Here is a 23,011-nt window from a genome sequence, read left to right as displayed (position 1 = left end):
TGATAGCTTATCTTGGTGTGAGCCACATAGGATATCATTTATGACTTTGATAAGAGGTGTTTCAGGACTGTGGCAGGGTTGGAAACCTGATTGGAGGGATTCAAACCTAGAGTTTTGGAAAAGATAGACTTAGATTTAGGAGGTGACATTCAAGGACTTTGGAGAGGAAAGGAAGTTGGAGATGGTCATTTGCAAGGCCTATGGGGTCAAGGTTGGTATTTTGAGGAGAGGTGATAGTGATAGTTTTAAATGAGAGAGGCACAGTGCCTGAAGAGAGAACTGTTACCAATATCAACAAACTTGTAAGTCAGGAAGAAAAGTTATTTGGTCAACTGTTTAATGGGAATCGGGTCCAGGGAGCAGGAGATAGTTCTATAGATAAGATGGGCTTAGAAAGAACAAGAAGGGAGATAGGAATGAAACTAGAGAAAGCTGCAAGCTCAGGGCTAGGGTGGGGGGAGATTTAGATGGTGCAGTGTGCTAAGAAAAGGAGGGTAATGGAAGAGGCAGCTAATCAGTTGGTCTTAATCTTAGTGACAAAGGAGTCCCATGAGCTCTGAAAGCGGAGGAAACAGGGAAGAGGGGTTTAGCAAGGCGGTTGGTAATAAAGAAGTCAGGTGTTATCCTTGTATTGCAGAATGATCCTGGACAACAGAGCAGTTATAGTATTTGAGAGCAGGACCCAATAGTACTATATGTGTGCACAGCCAGATCTTTCAGTGAATGACTAAGCCAGTTGTCCACCATACTTATTCAAGCCTGCATCCCTTGGACCTAAGGGATCGGAGGGAAGGCAGTACCAGGGGGAATGGCCAGGAGCTGAAACAGTCATTGTTTTATTGTGGTTCAGGGCATCAGTGGAGAAGGTGAGAGTGCAGTTGAGCAAATAAGTAGCTGCAGAAATGTTGTGGTGAACAGAGGGCCAAAAGCTGGACTGTTGGGATTTTGAAAGTGCAGTTTTACCTCCTGGCTTCCCACCACAGAAGTCCCCAAACACTCCTTCCTGGTGAAACAGCGATTTACCTGTACTCCTTTTAACTTAAAATATTATATTCGCCGTCCATGATGTGGTCTCCACGACAATGATACTAAATGATGATTGTGTTATGGCTTTGCAGAACATCTCCTTTCAATCCATAAGCATGACCTCAAGTGTCCGGTCACCTGTAATTATAATTCTCTGCCACACTCTTATTTTCCCTTCCCTACCCTCAACCTCCAACACTGTTCAAATGAAGCTCAATGTAACCTTGAAGAACAACACTCTTATTTTTGGATCAGGTACTTCACAGCCTTCTGGACTTACGTTTAACAATTTCAGATTATTAACACCATTTTTTCCAGACAGCAGCCGGTCGTGATGACTCTGCTATCCCCATTTATACCTCCTCCAGATTCATTTGTTTTGTGTCCCATTAATATCTCCTTTCACCTTGCACCATTATCTCTTTTGTCATTTGCTCTCTCCTGCCTTCCACACTTCACAGGCCTTTCCTTCTGTTCTTCCTTCTCCTCCCTCCTTTCTTTTTCTTTTGTTCTTTCATGGGATTTGGGCATCACCAACAAGACCAGCATTTGTTGCCCATCCCTATTTTCCCTTGGACCACAATTGCTGTGGGTCTGGAGTCACATGTAGACCAGACCAGGTAACGATGGCAGATTTCCTTCTCTAAAGGACATTAGTGAACCAGATGGATTTTTTACGACAACTGATGATAGCTTCATGGCCACCATTACTGAGGCTAGCTTTATATTCAGGCAATTGAGGCAACAGTGCTAAGAAAAATCTTCAAACTGGAACACTCTGGAAACCAAAGGTGACCCCCTTTTTAAACCCATCCCCCTGCCCCCTCCAACAACAATAGTGAGGAGCTCAGGATGTCACTAAAATTGAGACAATTTGGTCAGCTGCCTCTGCCACAACCCTCCCTTCCACTAGCCCATCTAGCCAACTTTCCTTTAATGGTCCCCAGCTCTAGCCCTGGACTCACATCTGTGCTCCTCTAATTCTCTGCTTTAGTGCATCCTCAATTTTAATTGCTCCACCATTGGTGGCCGTACCTTCAGTTGTTTAGTCCCAAGCTCTGGAATACCCTCTACACCTATCTGCCACAATTTCCTTCTTTAAGGTACTCCCTTCAAACCTAACACTTTGACCAAGCTTTTGGTCACGGGAACAAACTCCTTCTGTGGCTTGGTGTCATACTTTGCGTTGTAATGCTCCTGCAAAAAGCCTTGGGATATTTGATTACATAGAGGGATGAATGTTGGCCAGGGCAGCATGGGAACTCTCTACTTTTTTCTGAACAGTGCTGTAGGATATTTTACATCCATTAATCAAGCAGGCTTTTGGATCTTCCACTTAACGTCTCATCTGACAGTGCTGCACTCCCTTACCATTGCACTAAAGTGTCAACCTCTCACAATGAGCACAGGAAAAAGAGCAAACCATTCAATCCCTGTCCCACCATTCATTTGGACCCAGGCTGCCCTGTGATCAGAACAGTAACTCATGGCGCGCGAATCAATTCTCCACTTTCCACAAGAATAAACTTCATAATCAATCAGAGCGAAGAAAACTTCAGCAGAAACCTTGCCTCTCCGAATTTTCTTAGTTCGGCTCCCACCCACCCCCCAACTCAACTTTACAACGGGCTTGAAACAAAATTCATGACAACAGGCACAAAACCAAACCATTCAGGGAATAAGAGCAGGCTGATAGAATTCATCGTTGCTAAGTACTAGAATGGTGTATTTGTTGTTATTGGACGGCGTGTAGCCTCTCCTCCCACCCCTCTTGTTTGTATAGTCCCCGATCCTTCCGGGCTGTCAAAAGGATGATTGACAGGAACAGCACGCGAACAATAAACAGCAGCGAACGATACACGGGAGAGACTCTTATCAGTTGGAAAAGCGCACAAAGACCAATCGAAATAATAAGGGAGAAACTCCCAGGATCCACCCGCCAGGCTCCCTGGTTCTGTTTCACGGTGAGTGTCTTGACTTCTGAACTAAATAAATGCCCCTTCTTCGGATCCTGCAAAGAAGGAGCATTAACATCGCTGAGTGCAATGTTTATTGTTAAAATCTAACCTGTCTTGAACTGTATATTTTAAAAAAAAAATATGTGGGTGTGTGCAAACCACCACCTTTAAAACGTGTCACTCAAGTGGTTTGATATTCCAGAATAGATTTTTTTTTTTATTAACACTAAAAATAGGAATTTCCCTCCCACCCACCATGTTTAACTTGTAAAACCGACTTTCTGGGGTTACTCGTCTCGCCAGCATTGTTACCTCTCTAGTTTCCCACCCCCCCCAACAAACCTGGACTCAGCATTCGAGATTTTGAAGGAATGTCTCTCCCTCGCTAACAATCAAAAGATTTCACCTTAAACTCGCTGCAGAGCGATCATTTACTCAGCTTGTCTGTGGTATTACATATCATTTTATTCTCAGCTGGAGAAAGGAACGTAAAGTAAATCGGAATCTCTTTATTAAACTTGGAGGAGTGTGTGAAAAAAGGGGAGTGTTATTTTAAATATCAAAATACTGCCTTAACTCAAACCATATTAGCCAGAAAATGCTTTCGTAGCATTCAATCACACATAAAGTTCCGATTTGTCGCATTTTCAGCTTTAGCCTGGGACACAGCTTGCATTTATTCCTAATCAGCCAAAAACTGGTCTACTTAGCATTTCTTAAAGTTTTATTTCTCTATTTTTAAAACTTTGGACTTTGGCTCATGGACAAACTTCACTGCACGTTCAAACTGATCCTTTTTCTCTCTCTCTCTCTCTCTTCCTTTTTGCCTGTGTGCAGGAGAGGGAGGAGGGGAGTGGGGGGCGGAGAGCAGACAGTAGGATACTTTAGAGAAAATTACAATAATTTCCGTTCTGCGGTTTACTTACAAATGAACACATCCTGTCCTTTTGTGAGGCTCAGGGCGCCTGCCAGGCGGGCTGTCTGCACCAGCACTACTTAAAGAAAGAATTCTGCCTTCCCCTCCCAACACATACAAACTCAGCCCATTCAGCCTTACTCTCCCGCACCGCTACCTAAATATTGGCCCCCAATGCCACAGTCTGTATTCTGATCTGGTTAAATAGATGAAGCCGACCATTTTATTAATTTACATCGTCTAAACTAAAATCTTTTGGCGTTCCCTCTCATGCTCTCAAGGCTGTTCGCCTCATTCATTCTTCCTAGCGTAGAAGCTGAATATGTTAATCATTGTTTACCCACTGCAATTGTTCAACAATCTCCAAAGATTATTGTCCCTCGCCTCTTTTGACATGTTGCGAGATTAAGGGTCAAGTTGCAATATATTCTCTGGGTTCACAGAACAACAGGGGAAAAAAACCCCTTACCTCGTTTGTCTATTGTGAAAAAATAGAATGCTTTATTGCATGCCTCCTTTAGTAAACTAATGCAAACTCTGTCAGAATTTGGAGTTTAAAAAAAACTCCCACTTTTATTCCACCGCACCCCTCCCAGCCCGTGCCCTGAACTTCACAGATGTACACGGTTGAGACAGAAAGCCTTGAGGTGGTGTGTTCTTTTCCATTTACTGGAAGGGACTGGCTGACTGTTCTGCATGTGCTAAATCAGGCCCCGTAGCTGGGATTTCTAGTTTACAGTTGTTCTCAATCACATTCCTTTTTTTTTCAAATAACACGGGATTTCGGGGGGTTTTTTTTACAGATGCTTTGGGAATTCCTTGCTGCATTTCCTGATTCTGTTGTTTATCATAAGGGCCATTGGTTTTATGGTGACCCAATAAATCAAATACCATTTTTATTACATGGGATCCCCAGGTTTTTTTTTATTAGCGTTTTGGGGATTTTCAATTCTGTGATGGTTTTATTTTCCCATTAAACCTCCCCAAACTAGTGCCATTGACCATCGGTGATAGGTTACAGTAACACGGTTTATAAAATACAAAGGATTTTCTGGGGGAGAGTTGAGCAAAATATACCTGTCATAATTATTTGGATCACATTTACATAACACTTAAGATCATTTTTACTTTATAACTTATGCATTAAGGATCTCTGGTTAGCTGATTTGAATCCTTGGTTATCATCCTAAATTAAAGGAGCCATTATTGCTGAAGTTGTGTTGGTAATGTGGCAGTGTTAATGTAGCGATGCTCCAGTTAATGAATAAACAGATAACCAGTGCTTTAAAGTTAAAAAGTAAAAAATTAAATAAATCTTTTAGACATGTTCCCACGGCTCTACCAGGTTTGCCATTATTGAGCAAATGCCATCTTGGACAGCTGCAGATGTGCATTCTGACCCCTTGTAAAATGACTGTGCTTGATTTCCCAGCACCCCCCACCACCACCACCACCACCCCAACCCTCCACTGCTGTGCCATTGTGTTGTATACACACACACAAACTCAATAGGCTCTCTCTCACATCTTTCACTACAAAGGACCTACCGAAAACTACCGGGATTAGAATTGTCCCTTCTGCCAAAACTGAACCAGGACAGGTAACGTCATCGAATCGTCGAATGGTTACAGCACAAGAGGAGGCCATGCAGCCCCTATCGTCAGTGCCAGCTCCCTGTAAAAGCAACTACGTTCGCCTGATTGCCCTGCCCTTTCCCCATGGCCTGCATTTTTTTTTCTCTTCAGGAGCTTATCCAATTCCCTCTTGAAAGCCCTGATTGTATCTGCCTCCACCACACTCTCAAGCAGCGAATTCCAGATCCTAACCACTCGCTGTGTGAAAAAAAGGTTCCTCATGTCACCGTTGGTTTGAGTTCGGAGAATCACGGTGTTTCTGATGAAATTTCAGTGAAAACCTTACTCATCAATGCCTCCGTATGATGGATTTCAGAAGTAGGTGTTTTAATGCTGCTTTCATATTTTTGGTGTGCATTAGATTTTGCCAATTTGATGACAGCCCATTAAAAACTGGACTCTCAAGGCTGGGCAGGTGGAATTCTGAGCTTCATGGATTTCTTTTTAACTCCATGGCCTTTCTGTCCATATTTTTCAGGATACTCAAATCTTTCAGGGTGGATTAAGATAAATTTGCCAGTCTTTCACACAAGTGAAGAAACGCCTTGAGGTCACTTCCACTATTGAGATAATCTGTTTACTTTGAGGGAGTTTGAGCCCTGGGATTTTGCTGAAGTTTGTAAACTGAATTCATAAACACAGATTATTTCTCTACTGTCCTAGCATTCCACTAGAATCAAACAACCATTGTGTTGCTGACAAGCTCCAACTCATTTAATAGTGGAAGAGACCAGAGGAGTTTTTTTTAAATATATACAAAGATGTAAATAAATAACATGCTGTGCTTCAATAAGACTTTGCACAAAGCTTTGAACCATACTACAATTGATTTTGAATGTTATAACAATTACTTAGCTTGGGACTCTCAGGGGTGTCTTTCCCTCTTTGCTTTCTTTAGTCGCACATTGCTTTCCAAATAATGTGAAGCTCCTTCATTTGATGGGTTGAGCTCTGTGTTCCTTCAGAGCAGCTGCTGTCAAAGCTCTTCCTATTTCAAACAGCGAGGAGGCAAGGAGTTTGGATTTATGCAACACCTTTCACAATCTCAGGGCATCACAAAGCATTCACAGCCTGTGAAGTACTTCTGAAGTGCAGTCACTGTTGTTATGTAGTGAAACATGACACCCAATTTGTACAGAGCAAGGTCCCATAAGCATCAATGGGATAAATGACCAGATAATCTGTTTTAGCGATAAGCAAGTGTTGTAAAATAGGTCTGGCTAGGCTCCTTGCCTCAGCATTCTCATATCTGCTCAGTGGAACTTCAAGAAACTTAAAAAAATATTATAGGTTGCCATGTATGTCTTTTAAGTGTGGGTAAAGAATTCTATTTTTGCTTTTTTTTTCGTGAGTTTAGCTATTGTTCCTGATTTTGAGAGTTGTGTGCAAGCAATAAAATGCAATTAATTCATTCATTTGGCATATAAGTTGTATTCTCATTTCTAGTGAAGTGTTAACTGCCTGCTGATCTGAACTGTATCTGTATATCATCATTTCTGTAATAGTTTCACCAGTTTCAACAGCTCATTTATTAAAGATAGAATTGATTTGAAAGTTTCTTGTCTTCTGGTTAATACAATTTAGTATTAGTTTGAACAGTTCTCTGAAGTCTCTCAAACTTTATTTCAGTGTCATCTTTGGACTTTTGAAGATACTGTGAAATTGAGTACTTTTCCACTCTCGGCACACTGGGTTACCATCAATTACTGTCAGTTCAGATTATATTGTGGACCGATGTTGAATAAATCTCTCTCTGGTCTATCCAAAAATGCTCCCTTTCCTCAATCTCAGCCTCAGACACACACCCCTTAGTAATGCATCTCTGCTCAAATCTTTGTGGCTTCTTTTGAGATTGCCACATCTTTTGTGTTGGACTGTGGACACTTTTGTACTCAGGCTATGTGTCTGTTTGGAACTGAATCAAGGCTAGCCCAAACTGTTACATTTTGCATCCTCACAGTCAGCAGAGAAGAGAACTTCTGTTCATCAGTCTGAACCTCAGCTGAGCTTAGGTCCCAATTTAGGACCGTTTGCAAATAGCTGCTGCAGCACCCAGTCATTTGTTATTTAAGATTCATATTGAATAAAGAGTAGCATTTAAATTTAATTTACCACGGTTCTGTGCTAGCAATGGAAACAAAGAGCAGACACAGACACAGTAGGCTGAATGGCCTTCTGTGCTATATGATTGAGTCAGGCTGTGTGTATTATGCTTTTTTATGGCAGGTAGCTTGATAATAGTGAAGAGGGAGGACTGAAGACTTCTTTAATAAACACTGATGCATTCATTTGCTGCACACGATATTCTGGCTATAGGAAATAAATTAGTTCATCATTCCCATTTACCATTAATATAAGTACATTGCAGTAAGTTTCACTATTTAAAGAAAATAGACATATGTGTTTATAATTGCACAAAGTTGCATCTTAGGCAAAAAATTAAACTCCTACACTCAAGATGTTTGTTCTACTCTGTTTTCTTAATTATAGATCCTAAACTTCAAAGATCACAGTGTCACAGTGACATCTAGGCAAAGGCTAATGCTTCCCAAATGTGCTTTATACACAAAACCTCTACTGTGGCAGTCGGCTGACAGGTTAACAATTTTTTTCTCACCAATTTTCTCTTCCAATTTCCTTCCTTCCTCTATTGCCTGAAGGCATCGGCTCCTTACTGTGATGTGATTCCAAAAGTAACAAGCACCCTCAACACTACACCCAAATACTGATTATTCGTGTGTAATCACTCCTGTCCCTAAGAGCAAAACACTAATGCGAACTCGAATCTCACTAGCTGCATATTGTTGGTTGGCTATTTGACTGTGGTTGGCATCACAACCAAGCCTAATTTTGGCTGCACCCAGTATCTAAAATATTTTCCCCAAGGGTCACCGAAGAGCGAACCTCTCTAATTCGGGGTTGTTAAGGTTACTGGCATCCCAGACTGGGATCAACAAAGTCCAGTGCAATACTGACTGAGTGGTGCGCTGTCAGAGGTGCTGCCTTTCTATGACATGTTAATCTGCCTGATGCACTAAATGGATGTTAAATATCGCATGGCATTATTCAAAGAAGGGCAATGAGTCTTAGCCAGCATTTCTCTCTCAGCCATCGCTACTAAAAAAAAAACCAGATTGACTGGTTATTTATCTCATTATTGTTTCTGAACTTTTTTTTGTTGCCCACCCCTAATTGCCTTTGGGAAAGTGATGCAGCTTTCTTGAACTGTAGTCCCTGTGTTGTAAGAACACCCACAGTACTGTCAGGAAGGGTGTTCCAGGATTTTGACCCAGCGACAGTGAAGGAACAGGGATATATTTCCAAGTCAGGATGGTGTGTGGCTTGGATGGGGAACTTGCAGGTGGCAGTGTTCCCCATGCATCTGTTGCTCTTGTCTTTCTAGGTGGTAGAGGTCACGGGTTTGGAAGGTGCTGTCGAAGGAGCCTTGTAGTGCATCTTGTAGTTGGTACAGACTGCTGCCACTGGGTGTTGCTGGTGGAGGGAGTGAATGTTTATTGTGTTGGATGGGGTGCCAATCAAGCAGGCTGCTTTGACTTGGATGGTGTTGAGCTTCTTGAGTGTTGCTGGAGCTGCACTCATCCAGACAAGTGGGGAGTATTCCATCGCACTCCTGACTTGTGCCTTGTAGATGGTGGACAGGCTTTGGGGAGTCAGGAGTTGAATTACCATTCGCCAAATTGTGTTGAATGCAAAATGATCACTGTATTTGCTAGGTAACAACAGCCACTGCATATCAATATTATGACTATTTTAGGGCTCAATGTCATTTCTGAGAGGTATGATAACATGCTATAAATGCAGATTTATACAATTAAATATATAGGAATAGTTTTATTTGGTTAGAATTATCTGGGTAAATGAAGCGTGTACATTCAAATGAAGAAAAGGTGCAGTGTGTGCACTTGATTTTCTGATTGTTATAGAATTTTAATCCAACCATGATGTTGCCCTACTTGACCTCATTTGCACTTTTATTAATGCGTAGCAAGCTAAAAATAATCTCCAGGAAACAACAGTGCATTTTAGTGTAAGATAGTTTCTGTTGTTTGATTGGAATTGCTCAACAAAAGATTAAATAGACTTTGCACAACTGTTTTCAAATGACCTGTTTTTATGGCATCAGTTGCAACCCTGATCAATACCATGTATTTCTTATGAGCTTAGCTTTAAGCCATTGAGTGGAGTTGTAACATTTTCCAGATTATGCCTGGTTGAAATGGCCAGTGAGTGAATTTGATATTTCCAGATCTTTGTTTATTCTGACCATGAGAATTGGACATTTTGTTTCATACAAGGATTGTAAAATTACTATTCCTAATAGGGCTTTCAAGGCAAAATAAACTGTGATTGTAGAAGGAAACTTAAATTTGCATCTTTAAGAGGGTGAAACTGAATTGATGGTAAACCATGAATGATTTTGGACAGCGTAAATTCACATCTGACACCACTTGGTTTAGAATTATAGACTGATACAACACAGAAAGAGGCTATTTAGCCTGTATGCCCATGCTAGCACTTTGGTAGAGCTATCCAATTAATCTCGCTCCCCTGCTATTTCCCCATAGCCCTGTACAATTTTTTCCTTCACATATTTATCCATTCTTTTTTGGAAGTTACTATTGAATCTGCTTCCACCACTCATTCAGGCAGCGCATTCCAGATCACAACAACTCACTGTGTAAAATAATGTTTTCTCGTGTTGCCGATTCTTTTGCCAATCACGTTAAATCTCTGTCTGCTGGCTAGTGACCGTTATGTCACTGGAAACAGTTTCCCTTATTCACACTGTCAAAACGCTTCATGGTTTTGAAGGCCCCATCAAATCTTTCCTTTACCTTCTCTGCTCTAAGGTGAACAACCCTAGCTTTACAAAATATTAAGAAGTATTTACAGCACAAAGACAGATCATTAGGCCCTACAGATCCATGCTGTTGTTTATGCTCCACCCAAGCCACATCCCGTTCCTCTTCATCTAATCCCATGAACATATACTGATTTAAAATGTTACTTAATTAAATATAGATCAGTGATGGAACCTTCCCCGCCATTACCGAATTTCCTAAATTATGATAACTAATAATTTTCTTACTGGTCTCGTGAGACCAAAAGATTCACTCCTAACGTTGCCCAAGTAGGTCAGGTTGGGTTCTAGTTAGAACCTGAAGTGGCAAAAAAATTTTTTACGGTGAACTTCGTAGGTGATTTAAACCGAACCTTTAAAGATAAATGTGCCTGAAACTCAACCATTGCAGGTAGAACCATTCATATTGCAGTTCTACCGTAAACAATCTGCCACTTCAAATATATTTTTAATTAAAAATACGCATTCAATTGATGCCAAGCAGCACAGCACCCCTGCTGCATAGCAAGGGACTGGCATTGTTTGATGTGGGTGGGCTGTGTGAGCTCAATCTGCACGTTCCCGCCCACCTGCATCCTCATTCTATGTCCCTGCCGCTGCGTGGTAGAGAGGCAGAAGCATAGGCTCCCGGTGGCATCTGTCACTTGAGCTGGTCTGTAGAGAGGAAAGTGTGTGTGGATTAAGGGGGCACGTAAGTGTAAATTGCTTTCATGTGAAGTACCGGCTGCAGGGATAGATTAGTACTTGCACTTATTGTGTGATTCTATTATTAAAAACAAATCGAATATGAAGGATGTCCTGTTTTTACATGTCTGTTGATGCTAGTAAGCAACTATTGAATCTTCCTTTATTTTGAGCCCAATATTGTAGTACATTATAGCAAGACTTGTAAATCTCACAGGAATTTTACACTACCTCAGGGACCTGAGAGGATGCTGAAGGATAAACTTTGGAACTTTAATGGTTTCATTCTGTGAGTTTCTAAGGTGCCTAAGGAAGAAATTATTGCCTCCTGAAACTTGTGCAGCACTACGTGTATTGCTTATAATGTAAACTATAAATCATAATATGTAGTTTAAGCTGCCAGTGAAATCCAAACTTGAAATATACAGTAAAGAAAAGCAATCCATTTTGAATATTTTAACTGAATGCATGTTGGAGTATTTTAAATTGGCGCATTTGTGTTAAACTGGTTGACTGTAGCTTGCTAAGATGAGATGTGACTGTAATACTACAGGTTATTGTATACAAAAATCAAACTGTAAAAACATGAAACTTTATAACTCTCCAGTAATTTGCCTTATTAGCCTTCATTGTCAATTATTACATCTGACCAGTTGTATGTGCGTTCTGCCTTAGTGCAATAAAAGACAGGCTCTGTCAGCTCTCAACTCTCCATTCACCCTATGCAAAATCTATGAGCATAATCATACACATCTTGTGGTTCGGTTGATTTACTAAACTTTACTTGTTATTTTTGATGTCCTTTGAACTCCTTGAATTGTGCTATGCCCATGCAACACACTTTCCGCTATCTATTGTTCTTGCCTCTGTTGGAGTGTGCCTCATTGTGTTACACTTCAGTAAATTTATTGGTGGGTTTCTCTGTTTATCACTCATGTTGTGCATATTCTGTGTTTTAGTATCACAATCCATGTCTGTGCTCCAGTCAAGTGATTGAGTGGAACCACTGATTGATAGTTGAACGTCTGCATAACTCTTAATTGAAAAAGATTGTGGGTAATGGTGTGGTTTAAGAACAAAGCCCTTTCACCTCTGGGACCTGGATTTAAATCAAGCCAGTGCTGGTGGGATAAGAATCTCCTTCCTCTGCCTAGATCCTATAGGCACTTTCACTTTAATATGCGGCTGATAGCTGACACATGCATTGTCATTGGCTATATTGCTATGTATAAATGATTCAACCTGCAGGGAACCAATGGCACCACAAAACTAGGCATCTACAAACATGCTCTTAAGAGCTGGTCTGGGTGGCTGTAACTCTTTTGAGTTTTAACCATGGTTCTGGGTGGCTGTACCCTTGTGTAATCAAATCTCTGAACTACGCCATGCAGCTGAGCTGACTTACAGAGACTAGCCAAATGGGGGAGAGTGGTACATAGACTTTCCTTTCTCAGGACAAAAACAAAGAGAAAGGCTCAGCTCAGTGAAGCTATGCACAGAGCAAGGCACTCTCCCTAAGTCAGTAAGTATAGGCAAATTTACTCAAAGATCAGAAGGATGGCTAATGTTGGAAACGTGATCATTCTCAGTTGCACAATAGGAGCATTTTGAGAACTGGAGGTGTCCCTGGCAACTTAATGATATTGTGAGATATGGGCTAACTTGAACCTTAGTAGAATGTGGACATATAGTACAAAGTGCCAAGGAGTGTGATGGAGAGGGAAGCAACAAATTTTGTATCATTTTCAGATTCTGTTGTTTTGCTAAACTTAATTGCCATTTGGAAAATTGGTAATCAGTGTTCATTTTGTTTTGTACAGTAATTAGTTAAGTTGATAATTCTTTGTAAAATGTACCCTACTGGTTTTGTTTTTTAGTTGATATCTGGAGGTGAAAATGTTCTGCTATAATGTATTCATTACAGAATCTAGGAATGGAGCTGAGTGCAACAGGGAAAGTAAGGCTTGCTCCCAGGCCAACCAAGCCTTAGTGCTGGGCCTGACAGCAGGGTGCTCTTTTGAAATTATGTTTGTTACATTTTAGATGAAGCTTGATAATTACATTATTTTCCCAAAGAGGAAAAATGTACAAATACCCAGTGATCATGTCCTTCATTTAGAAAAATCAATGCACCCAATGTTAAACTATTGCAAAACTGTTTTGATGCACGTGGTCAGAGTTTGTGGGATGCTTAGCACAAACAAATCTGTTTGTTAGCAATCGAGTAGTGTTGTAGACCACATATATGTTTGTTGCTACCGGTAAGTCTCATTTTAGGCAGGTTTGTTTCATGCTTGATACTTACATATTATTAGACATAAAATCCAACAGTGTTAGTTTGGCATTACTCCTGATCCAGCTGGTATTTATTAAAAATAAGCACAATCAAATCACAGTGCTGATGTATTCATAGAGCACGTTAGAGTAGCGGTCTTTAAGCTATCAGACTGCTTGTACCAGATGAGTAGAAATTTCCTTCAAATAATTACCAGGAAGATAGAAGCCATTGTGTTTGTAACTGCTTCAAACTCTGGCTCCCTAGCCACTGACTCTGTCCATCTCCCTAGCAACTCTCTGACGCCGAACCAGACTGTTTGCAATCTTGCTGTTTTATTTGACTCGGAGATGAACTTCCATAACATATATCACCCCATCACTAAGACCACCTGTTTCCAACAGTGTAACATCGCCTTCTGCTCATCTGCTGCTAAAACCCACATCCATGGCTTTGTTACCTCTAGACCTGACTATTCTAAAGTACTCGTGGCTGTCCTCCTTAGTTTTATCCTCTATAAACTTGAGGACATTCGAAACTTTTGTCACCCATGTTTACTTGCACCAAGTCCCACTCGCCTAACTCCCTTGTGCTTGCTAACCTACCTTTGGCTCCCAGTTAAGCAACACCTTGATTTTGAAAATTTTATCCTTGGTTTCAAATCCCTCCATGGTCTTCCCCCTCTGTTATTTCCTGCCCTGAGTTTTACAGTCAACTGAGATATGGGCACTCTTCTAGTTCTGGCCTTGGGCTTTCCCGATTTTAATCACACTCCTGTTAGCCGCAATGCCTTCAGCTTCTCTGCAATTCTCTCTGCTTCTCTAGCCTCCTTTAAGACACTCCTTAAAACCCATCCCTTTGACTGAACTTTAGGTCATCTAGCCTAATATCACCTTATGTGGCTTGGTGTCAAATGTTGCTTTATAGCGCTCCTTTGAAGCATCTCGGCACGTTTTATTATGTTAAATGCTCTATATCAATGCAAGTTGTGAAGTACTGGGGTTTCCGCATTCAATCAAGTTGACTTTGCTGCATTGCAATTCGAGAGACAACATTATTGGCTAAGCTTTAAAAGGGACCCCAAAGTCCCGCTCTCCTGACGGGGACATGTTAGGACTGCAGCAATAAGTGCTCAGATACAAATTGTGGATGCTGTGTTAAACCTCCAATAAAGGGTGTATTAAAACTGTGAAGGGTGTCGCTGTAAGTCACAGCCACTGCTCGCTCTCACTGTCTCCATTCTCCAGGGCACAGCAACCTCAGAGAATATCTCAATGAACGCCGTTCCGACCAATCATTGCACGGACTTCACAAGCCCACCATCACCCATCCAATCGGCCGTCACCGGATGCGGCATTTCCTCTTTAATTGGCCAATCGGCGCTTGGGCGGCTGCTCCGCGCCCTATAGCAAGCCGGCATGCAAATGAAGCCGTGGGAAGCGGAGGCGGGTCGCGCGGGCCGACGGGAGTTGTGGTTCACCGAGCACCTGCCACTGGGAGGGTGAAGCAGTGAGCGGACTCCAACTCCCATGGCGCACTGCGAGGGTGCCGCATGCGCAGTGCGTTAGCTGTGCCTTTCCATTCATGAGTGCGAAAAAGAGAAAAAAAAATTGCATTTCACTGGCAGTGGGGCTGATGGACGGGGCTGAGCTGGAGTCTCTGCAGTTTATCAATGATTCATCCACAATCTCCAATGTGAAGCTGCAAAAGCAAGGATTGCATCTGCAATGTCCCCTGACGGTTACTGGTGCGGTGTGGGGAGTTACTAAGTTTACTGATGCATTCTTTGTTTATTCGGTATTGATTTAAAACAAAATTAAGGAAATTACTACCCTCCCATCCACTGCCAGCCGTTTTCATTCACAAAGTTACGCAGAATCCGCCACTGTGCGCCCTCACGCCAAGCAACACTGCATCTACAAAGCAGAGCATCCCCCATTGCACCTGGGTGTTAGCGAGGCTAGTTATCATTCTGGGGACGTTTAAAGTAAGTATGTTTTATTTATCACAGTTGCACATGTTGATTTATTAGTTAAATATTGCAATTATGCGATTCTGATCCTCTTTCCTCCTGTAAATTAAACTAAGGAACGCATCTTCAATCGCGCACGGATAGCAGCAGAATTGTTTCTCTTAAAATTAATTTGCTAAATTAATAACCTTTGAATAGATTTCAAAGAGAAAGAAGCGCTGTCAGATTAAACCTTGCTCGCAGAAAGCGGCTGTCTGAATTTACAAAAGCACCGAATTCTCTTTAAACGTATTCAAATCTATGTTAAACATTTCGACAGGGCGAAATAACCTGCAGTCTAAACACGTACCCGGGGCTGTTAATCGTGATAATATGTTTTTCGGTGTCTTGTTCGTATTAAGTAAAATGGAAAACAGGGAATCCGGTTCTCAAACTATAGCGGGATTTAAAAGACATCTCAGAGTTAATGTTTTAAATAGTGGAGGCTGAATTTATTGTGTAAACCCGGCTCCCGCAATTACAAATGAGGGTTATTATGATAATATGCTTCATTGTATCTTTCAATGGCTTGAATCGATTATTCAAAACACATTCTGGCCACCCGGAGTGCTGCCAAATGGGTCCATTCATTAATCGGCGATTTATGAATGAAATTCCATTATTGACTGCGCCCGAGATGCAGACTCCCGTCTTCATAGTTAAAATTACAACAGTGATTCATCCTTCCATCTCATGGTGTGCTTGTTCAATGTATTATTTAGAGCACATAATATTGTCCCATTTAAAACATAGCCCGTTGTATTTTTTGACAGTAAATAGATGGATACATATCTGCTCTTTATATGTTAGTCGCGGAGAAAAGAGGCACTTTAATTCATGGAATATTGTCTGAATAATTCAAGAGGAAATATCTAATCTCTTCCTGTGCAGGAGACCCGTTTAAGCTGGGGCGTTTTGATCGTGCCTTGAAAATTATTTTTTTACCTGTCTCTTCGTCCATCAGTCTGGCTGCTGGTAATTTCCAACCTTTCTCTTTGTACATGCATTCACACGCCTGTCTGCAATGCAAACATCGGTGGAGATTATTGCACGGTTTTAATATACCCTCTTCCCTGGGTTACTGCAGCAACTCGGGTTCATGAATGACAGTCAGCACCTTCAGTGCGAACGAAAGGGAGAGTAACCAAAGGGCAAGAGTGAAGGAAAAATGAAAATGCAGGACAGAACCCCGGGATGAGATGTCAGATCGATATAACTGAAGTGGAACGAAAAAATCGTTGATTGTGGGGGGTGGTGGGGGAAGGATTATTTCTTTTTTAACAAAAAAGAAAACATTCAACCTCCCTTAAGGGCCTTGAGTTAGTTGCACAAAGTTCCCTCTTTCTCAGTCCTGTTTTCGTTTTCTTTTGTCATAACTTGGTCGGTCAGCAAGGGGAAACGGCAGCTCAAGAAACTGCAGTGTGGATTCTGAGTGTTAATACCCAGGACTTGGCCACTTGGTTTGATTGACGTTTTGGAGGTTTCCACCTTGAAGGACATGTGACCTCGACCACAAATAAGATGAGAACTCGGCAGAGTTGGTAAATCAATCTTCAAGCATGAGAAAAGGAACCTTATAAACTGTGACCTGTCCCGAATGTCGGGATCGCTTCCAGCTCCCAAACCTGCGGATCCCGCTGTAAGAATTTAAAGCAACTTGAACCCTTGCCCCTGGTCAGGTGCACAGGGTTTTACAGAATGATGTTGAGTATTGTTTTGTTTCAATGTTGCAGCACCTGTGTGTGTTGTGTGTGTGTGTGTGTTTTGTTTTATGTACATGTATATAAATATCTGATTTTCTTTGTGCCAGGCGCTGGAAATCTGATTGAGGATCGAGGGGATTGAGTCCAATGGAGCGCCGGGTTTCACTCGGCCGGAATGCTGCAAGTCCCGCTTCCGTCTTCCAACCCTTTCTGGACGGCCGGCTACCCTACGGCAGATTGCAGCACACCACCATCCTCCCCATGGACCAAATGAAGCCCAACCGGCTGGAAAACGATTATGTGGAAAACCCTATCGCCGCCCAACCCAGCAGGAACGCCAACCCCCACAGCAGGGCGTCCCAGCAGGTATCAACAGCCCTCAGTCACCGCGACCAGGGATGTGAGCACCATGAACTCCCTCAGCACCCTGCCCTGTCTTGGAGCTCTCTGACGGGCAGACCCAGCTCCATCAGCAGCAGCAGCAGCACCTCCTCGGACCAAAGGCTCTTGGACCACGCGGTGCCGCCACCGGTGGCCGATCAGCAGGACTGCCAGAGGGCCGTTCGATCACAGCCCAAATCATCCGCCTCCGAAGCCATCGACCTTAAAGAGACCTCCGCCCACGGCCAGGAGACTGGCAAGCACATGTTGCTGTGCGAGGGCTGCGGGAAGTGTAAGTGCAGCCAGTGCACCTCACCCAGAACTCTGCCCTTCTGCTGGGTCTGCAGTCAGAGGTGCCTGTGCTCCCCCCAGAAAGTTGTCAACTATGCCACCTGCATGTGTCTGGTAACAGGGATTTTCTACCATTGCACCAATGACGACGATGAAAGATCCTGTGCCGATCACCCTTGCTCCTGTTCCCACTCTAACTGTTGTGCCCGCTGGTGTTGCATGGGCGCCATGTCTGTGTTTCTGCCTTGTTTGCTCTGCTACTTGCCTGCTACTGGATGTGTCAAACTCTCCCAGAAGTTTTACGATACTGTAAGCCGCCCAGGATGCCGCTGCAAGAATTCCAACAGTGTGTACTGCAAGGTTCCAGAGGTGTCATCCTGCAGTGGGGAGAAGCCGTCCTGATGTGGGGAGTGTGTGATGTGGTTAATGGAACTATAATTCACACCCGTACTTTTCTAGTTCAGCCCTTTGCAAGTCCCTGCTTTCAAAAAATGACATGGTCTGTTCAGTAGTGAGTGGGTAAATCCTACCCATCTTTCTGAAGTGGACGAAATACATAATTAGAGGAAACTTTTAAGAAGCAGTTAAGCACGGGGGTTTTGCAAAGTTGTTTAGAAATTCATACCTTTTGTTGTTGATATTTGGAGGGTGTTCCATTCAAAAACTGAACGTTTTTTTTTGAGGAGTGAAATGGGCAGAAGTATAAATCCTAAACAGCCTAAGTAACCACCTTGAATTCTCACCATGTAATATGTTGGCTGAGATCATCCTGGTGGACTTCAGGCCGATTGCTAATGCCAACATTTCTTACAGTCCGCTCTGCTTTTTTTGACATGCCACACAGAATTTGATGAGATGCATTTCTATATGTTCTAGGGTTATGGAAGCCTCGTGGCAGTAGCTGCACACATCAGGTCTTTTTTTTTGCAATATGATTGATAGCAAATATTCCTCTAAACTGCTTAGATCACGTGCATTACCCATTAGGTGAGATCTAAAATCTTGTTCCATCCTGTGCCAAAGGAGTCTGAGAAAATAGCATTGAAAGCAAAATAAGCCAAATTATATTCGCCGCAAAATTCAGTGTACTAGTTTGCAGACTGGATGAAGTCATAATAAAATCTTACTAGACGCTTTAGATTAGAATCTTGAAGCAAAACAGTAAAGTATTTTTTTGTGTCTTTAGGTAAGGTTTCCCACTCTCTACCCAATGGGCTATTTAAGCTTTTGATGTGTTAACTCTTTTTGATTTTATACAACAGAATGTCACTTCCTGAATGCTAGAAAGGCTCCATGGTTTAACTGTTTGAAAAGATATTTTTGCGTGCGTCATATGTCTGCAACAAAACTTCACATTTCCTTTTTAGTCCCGATTAAGCCTGGTTTCTTGGTCTGTGAGAGTTTCTTAGCACATCAGCAGTACCACTGGTTAACGGGATTATTTCATTAGGTGTGAGAGACTTTTGTTTCACAAGAACTGCAGGCATGAGTAGATGACAGTGGCTTTTTTCAAACTAAAATAAACTACAAAAGTAACCGCTAACAATGCAATTAAAAAGTTATTACTATATAAAAGTAATAATAATTTACAATTCTTACCCTGACTATAAACATAAACATATATGAGGGAGAAAAGGCACATGATGTCTTTGCATTATTTAAAAAAATTACAATTGCCCAACAATATATGAGTTTAGGCCCTTGAGGTTGCATGTTCAAAGGTATGTGTAGCCCTATAGTTTAACCATGCAGCTTTAAAGGAGTGCTGTGCACGGTAGCAAGAATTGGCAATATTTGCACCTGTTAAACCAGGAAAGCTGTGTAAGACCTTGTAGTAAACAGGCTAGGGAGGGTGATTGGAATGTCTTATAATAAAAGGAAACTAAGAAGCGGAAAAGCAACAATTGCAATGCTTATGACAGAGAAAAGGAAAATATTTCTACCCAAGCCTGTCTCTATAGAATTCACTTCAGTCATTTCCATTCTTATGTAATATCCACAAGATCTTCATGCCACTGTTGTTCTTAAATAATAAAATCGAACATTTTTGAATGAAATTTTAAAAATATACTAGCTAGTAAAATGAGATTTTTAAAAAAAAATAAAATTTTAGTTTATCATTTGAAACTCTTGCCATTTTAACATCTACTGAACGATAAAGATAAGTGAGAACAAGTATTGAGAAATAATCATTTTAGCAACTCATGCCAATATTTATTCTGCTTAGAAAACTAGAAATAAATTGGGACTAAACTGAACAATGACTTGATGCTGATAATATTACTGGATCATGGAACTAAGATCATGTAGTACACAGGGATTGGAGTACAGATGTGTTTTAGAGAATTGCATATACATACTTTTAATGATCTTAACATCATATCTTTAATAATTATTTATTGAGAAGCTCTACAAATGCAGCTTAAAATGTTAATGAAGCTGGTTAACTCGTGAGCATTGCAGTCCTCCTTCCAATTCTCCTCTAAATATTGCTGGCAACCGAAGCAAACCCAACATTCACAATATCTGATGTGATTGCCCACAGGGGACGGAACTCCAGTTTCCAGTCCAGCATGACTAATGGAAACAGGATGTTCAGGGCCAACCAGAATAGTGATCAGCAAGAGGATAGAATATGTCTCCAGCGATGCTGCACTTACTGCTCCTCTCACTCAGCAAGGGCAGCCTGCAGTTGCAGTGTTAGTAAGAGCTGGGTTCTACCACGCATTCAAAAGAAAGACAGTGCAGTATCGCAGTGCTGAACATGAATGTTGAAAGAACAAAGCAGATAGTCTGAATGGAGGATGTGGAATGACAGTTTCACTAGCCTGGTGTTCCATAGACAAGTCACAGACAAGTGTTTTGCCTCTTTGTTGCTGATTCAGTTTATCCAAAACTGCCGGCCTGTTGTAATTCCATTCACAAAGGATAAATGTGTATTGTGTGATGTTTTCTTTGACACGAGTATAGGGGGGAGAGGTCCAAGGATCTGTTTGCCCTTTATCTTATCCTCCTCATACACACTCCCCTTCTGTCTCAGTCATCCCTAATATGTATGCACAATGATAATTCAAACTCAAATTGAACCAGACTGGTGTGCTGTTTGTACAGGTGCCTACAAGCAATGTAGGTTACACATAGTTTAACCAAGTCTTGATTTCACAATTCTCATCCTTGTTTTCAATCTCTCCATGGCTTTGCCCCTCACTACTTCTGTAATCTCTTCCAGTCCTGCAACCCTCAGAGATACCTGCGCTCCTTCAATTCCAACCTCTTAAGCATCCCTGATTTTAATTGCTCCACCGTTGATGGCTGTGCCTTTAGCTGCCAAGGACTAAAACTCTGAAGTTTCCTCTAGAAACTTCGACATCTCTACTTCTCTTTCCTTCTTTAAGATGCTCCTTAAAACCTACCTCTTTGACCAAGCTTTTGGTCACCTGCCCTAATATCTCCTTAAGTGGCTCTGCATCAAATTTTGTTTGACAACGCTCCTGTGAAGCGCTTTGAGCCATTTGACTCTGTTAAAGGCGCTATATAAATACATGTTGTTTCTGGATTTCTGTTTAATGTAAAGTGGAAACTGAATGTAGGCACTTGTGTTGAATTGTATTTTTCTCATCTGCCTAGCTCAGTTTGGTATTGCTGTTCCCTGATATGTGTCGCTGTTTGTACATGTGCATATAAGGCCAATTCAGCCTTAAAAGTATTGCTCCATTCTGTTGAATGTAACATGCAGTTGTGGACCCTGTGCAAGTTCCATATGTGTAAATGCAGTAGCTCTAAAGACTGGTAACTTTGTTTTAAATCCATCCCGTTGGCTGAGAAGTTCTTCTGCTCCCAAGTCCTGCAGTGTAGTGGCTGTTTTCTTGGTACAGTGATTTGAATAAGGCACTTTCTATATGTATAAAATTCTGCAAGGCAAGGAATTGACTGAAACAGACCCAAGTAAAACCAGCTAGAAGTTTGATGTATTTTGGTATGCTTTTGTCACACCAACATCATTAAACATTGAGGGCAGAACTTGGGTCATTTGATCATGACCTTTCTATCAACAAATAAATGAGAGGGGTGGTGTGCCTGCGCCAGACTCTTGATATGTAAAGGATATATGTACTACCATCCACAGGCTTCCCCAACCATGTCAGTTGTGATTAGTTCATAGGAAAACGGGTTTGATGGACAATGGTAGGAGCCCTACTGAGGCAGTGTGAAAACAACTTTCCTGATTGCTTGCTAAAGACTCATGCTAGAAATGCTCATGTGTGGATATTGATTGGAAGCAGGGTTGGGATCATCTTAAGATGCCCCTCACCTCATCAAAGATCCTACTCAACCCTCTGTCTAGGCTTAAACATGACCACTTGGGAGAGGTACCAGAAGGCTACCAGTGCCCACGGATCCATACCCCAGTATAACTCAGTATAAGAGAAGGAGAGATGGCTTAAGCAGGTTGTAAAGAAAGCCGTAGAAAATTGACCTAATTCTCTTCTGTAATATCATGATCAATATTCGTGAGGATTCTTTTCCTAAACCTTTACTGTACCACCAAAATAATCCAATTGCATGAGGGCAAGAGAGAGAGGGGCAGAATTATTGTATATCCCTGCTGAATTCCGGAAATTTCAACCAAGTTGGCACCTACCAGAATCTCCATTTGTGTGGTACTCTTTAAGACACAACTTGAGTAATTGTGAACTTCATTGAAATTCATGCTATCAGTACCAGTCATTACAATTTCCTGTTCATGTTTAACTTGGCACCTTTGTGTTAACATGAAAAGCTGTGTAGAGTTCTGTTTCTGATTCTGTTGGAAAAGGGTTCTTGTAAGAATATTTATTTGAAGGTTCTATTTTATAGTATTTATTTTAGAATTTCTCCTGTTGTGAGATTTCCTTGATTGTGTAAAATGAGGGGAAAAAAGTGATGTATGTATGAATCAGAAAAAAATATATTGATGATAAAAAAAAATGCTCTGGTCTTGCAAGGATTTTTTTTTGTTCTTCCACAGTACTTATACTTTGGAATAACCTTGTATTAGTCTGAGCTTTTCTGAATGGCACTGTTGATCCGATGTGCTGCCCAGTAAGGTAAGGGGAAATATTGGCCTCAGGCTCCATCCTGACCCTCCTGAGTTCATGAGCTCGGCTTGATTGGTAATAGGCACACAACGAAAGCCCGTTACACTCTGAGGTTAGAAAACAGAAATTGGCCAGGGTGAAATGTTGGATGAGGGTAGGATAGGCCTTTGCT

The 23,011-nt window shown here is 41.6% G+C and overlaps 1 protein-coding gene across 3 annotated transcripts; it reads left to right on the top strand.

The window, feature by feature from the left end:
* The first annotated feature begins 2,830 nt into the window (after positions 1-2,830).
* On the top strand, positions 2,831-22,732 carry spry4 (sprouty homolog 4 (Drosophila)). Of its 3 annotated transcripts, none has more exons than XR_013577831.1 (2): positions 2,831-2,990; positions 6,198-7,058. XR_013577831.1 is itself a non-coding variant. In XM_078551097.1 (2 exons), exon 2 carries the CDS (start codon positions 17,237-17,239, stop codon positions 18,161-18,163), a length of 927 nt encoding a protein of 308 aa, XP_078407223.1. In that variant the 5' UTR covers positions 2,831-2,990; positions 17,197-17,236; the 3' UTR covers positions 18,164-22,732. The 3 variants fall into 3 exon arrangements, 2 of the variants coding, with proteins under 2 accessions (XP_078407223.1, XP_078407222.1); XM_078551097.1 differs by lacking the exon at positions 6,198-7,058 and adding an exon at positions 17,197-22,732; XM_078551096.1 differs by lacking the exons at positions 2,831-2,990; positions 6,198-7,058 and adding exons at positions 14,242-15,362; positions 17,197-22,732.
* The last annotated feature ends 279 nt before the right edge of the window (positions 22,733-23,011 follow it).

Source organism: Cetorhinus maximus, chromosome 10, assembly GCF_964194155.1.
Source record: "Cetorhinus maximus chromosome 10, sCetMax3.hap1.1, whole genome shotgun sequence".
Classification (NCBI taxonomy): Eukaryota; Metazoa; Chordata; class Chondrichthyes; order Lamniformes; family Cetorhinidae; genus Cetorhinus; species Cetorhinus maximus.
The sequence above is the reverse complement of the archived record's forward strand: the minus strand, read 5'-3'. Positions and strand labels throughout refer to the sequence as shown.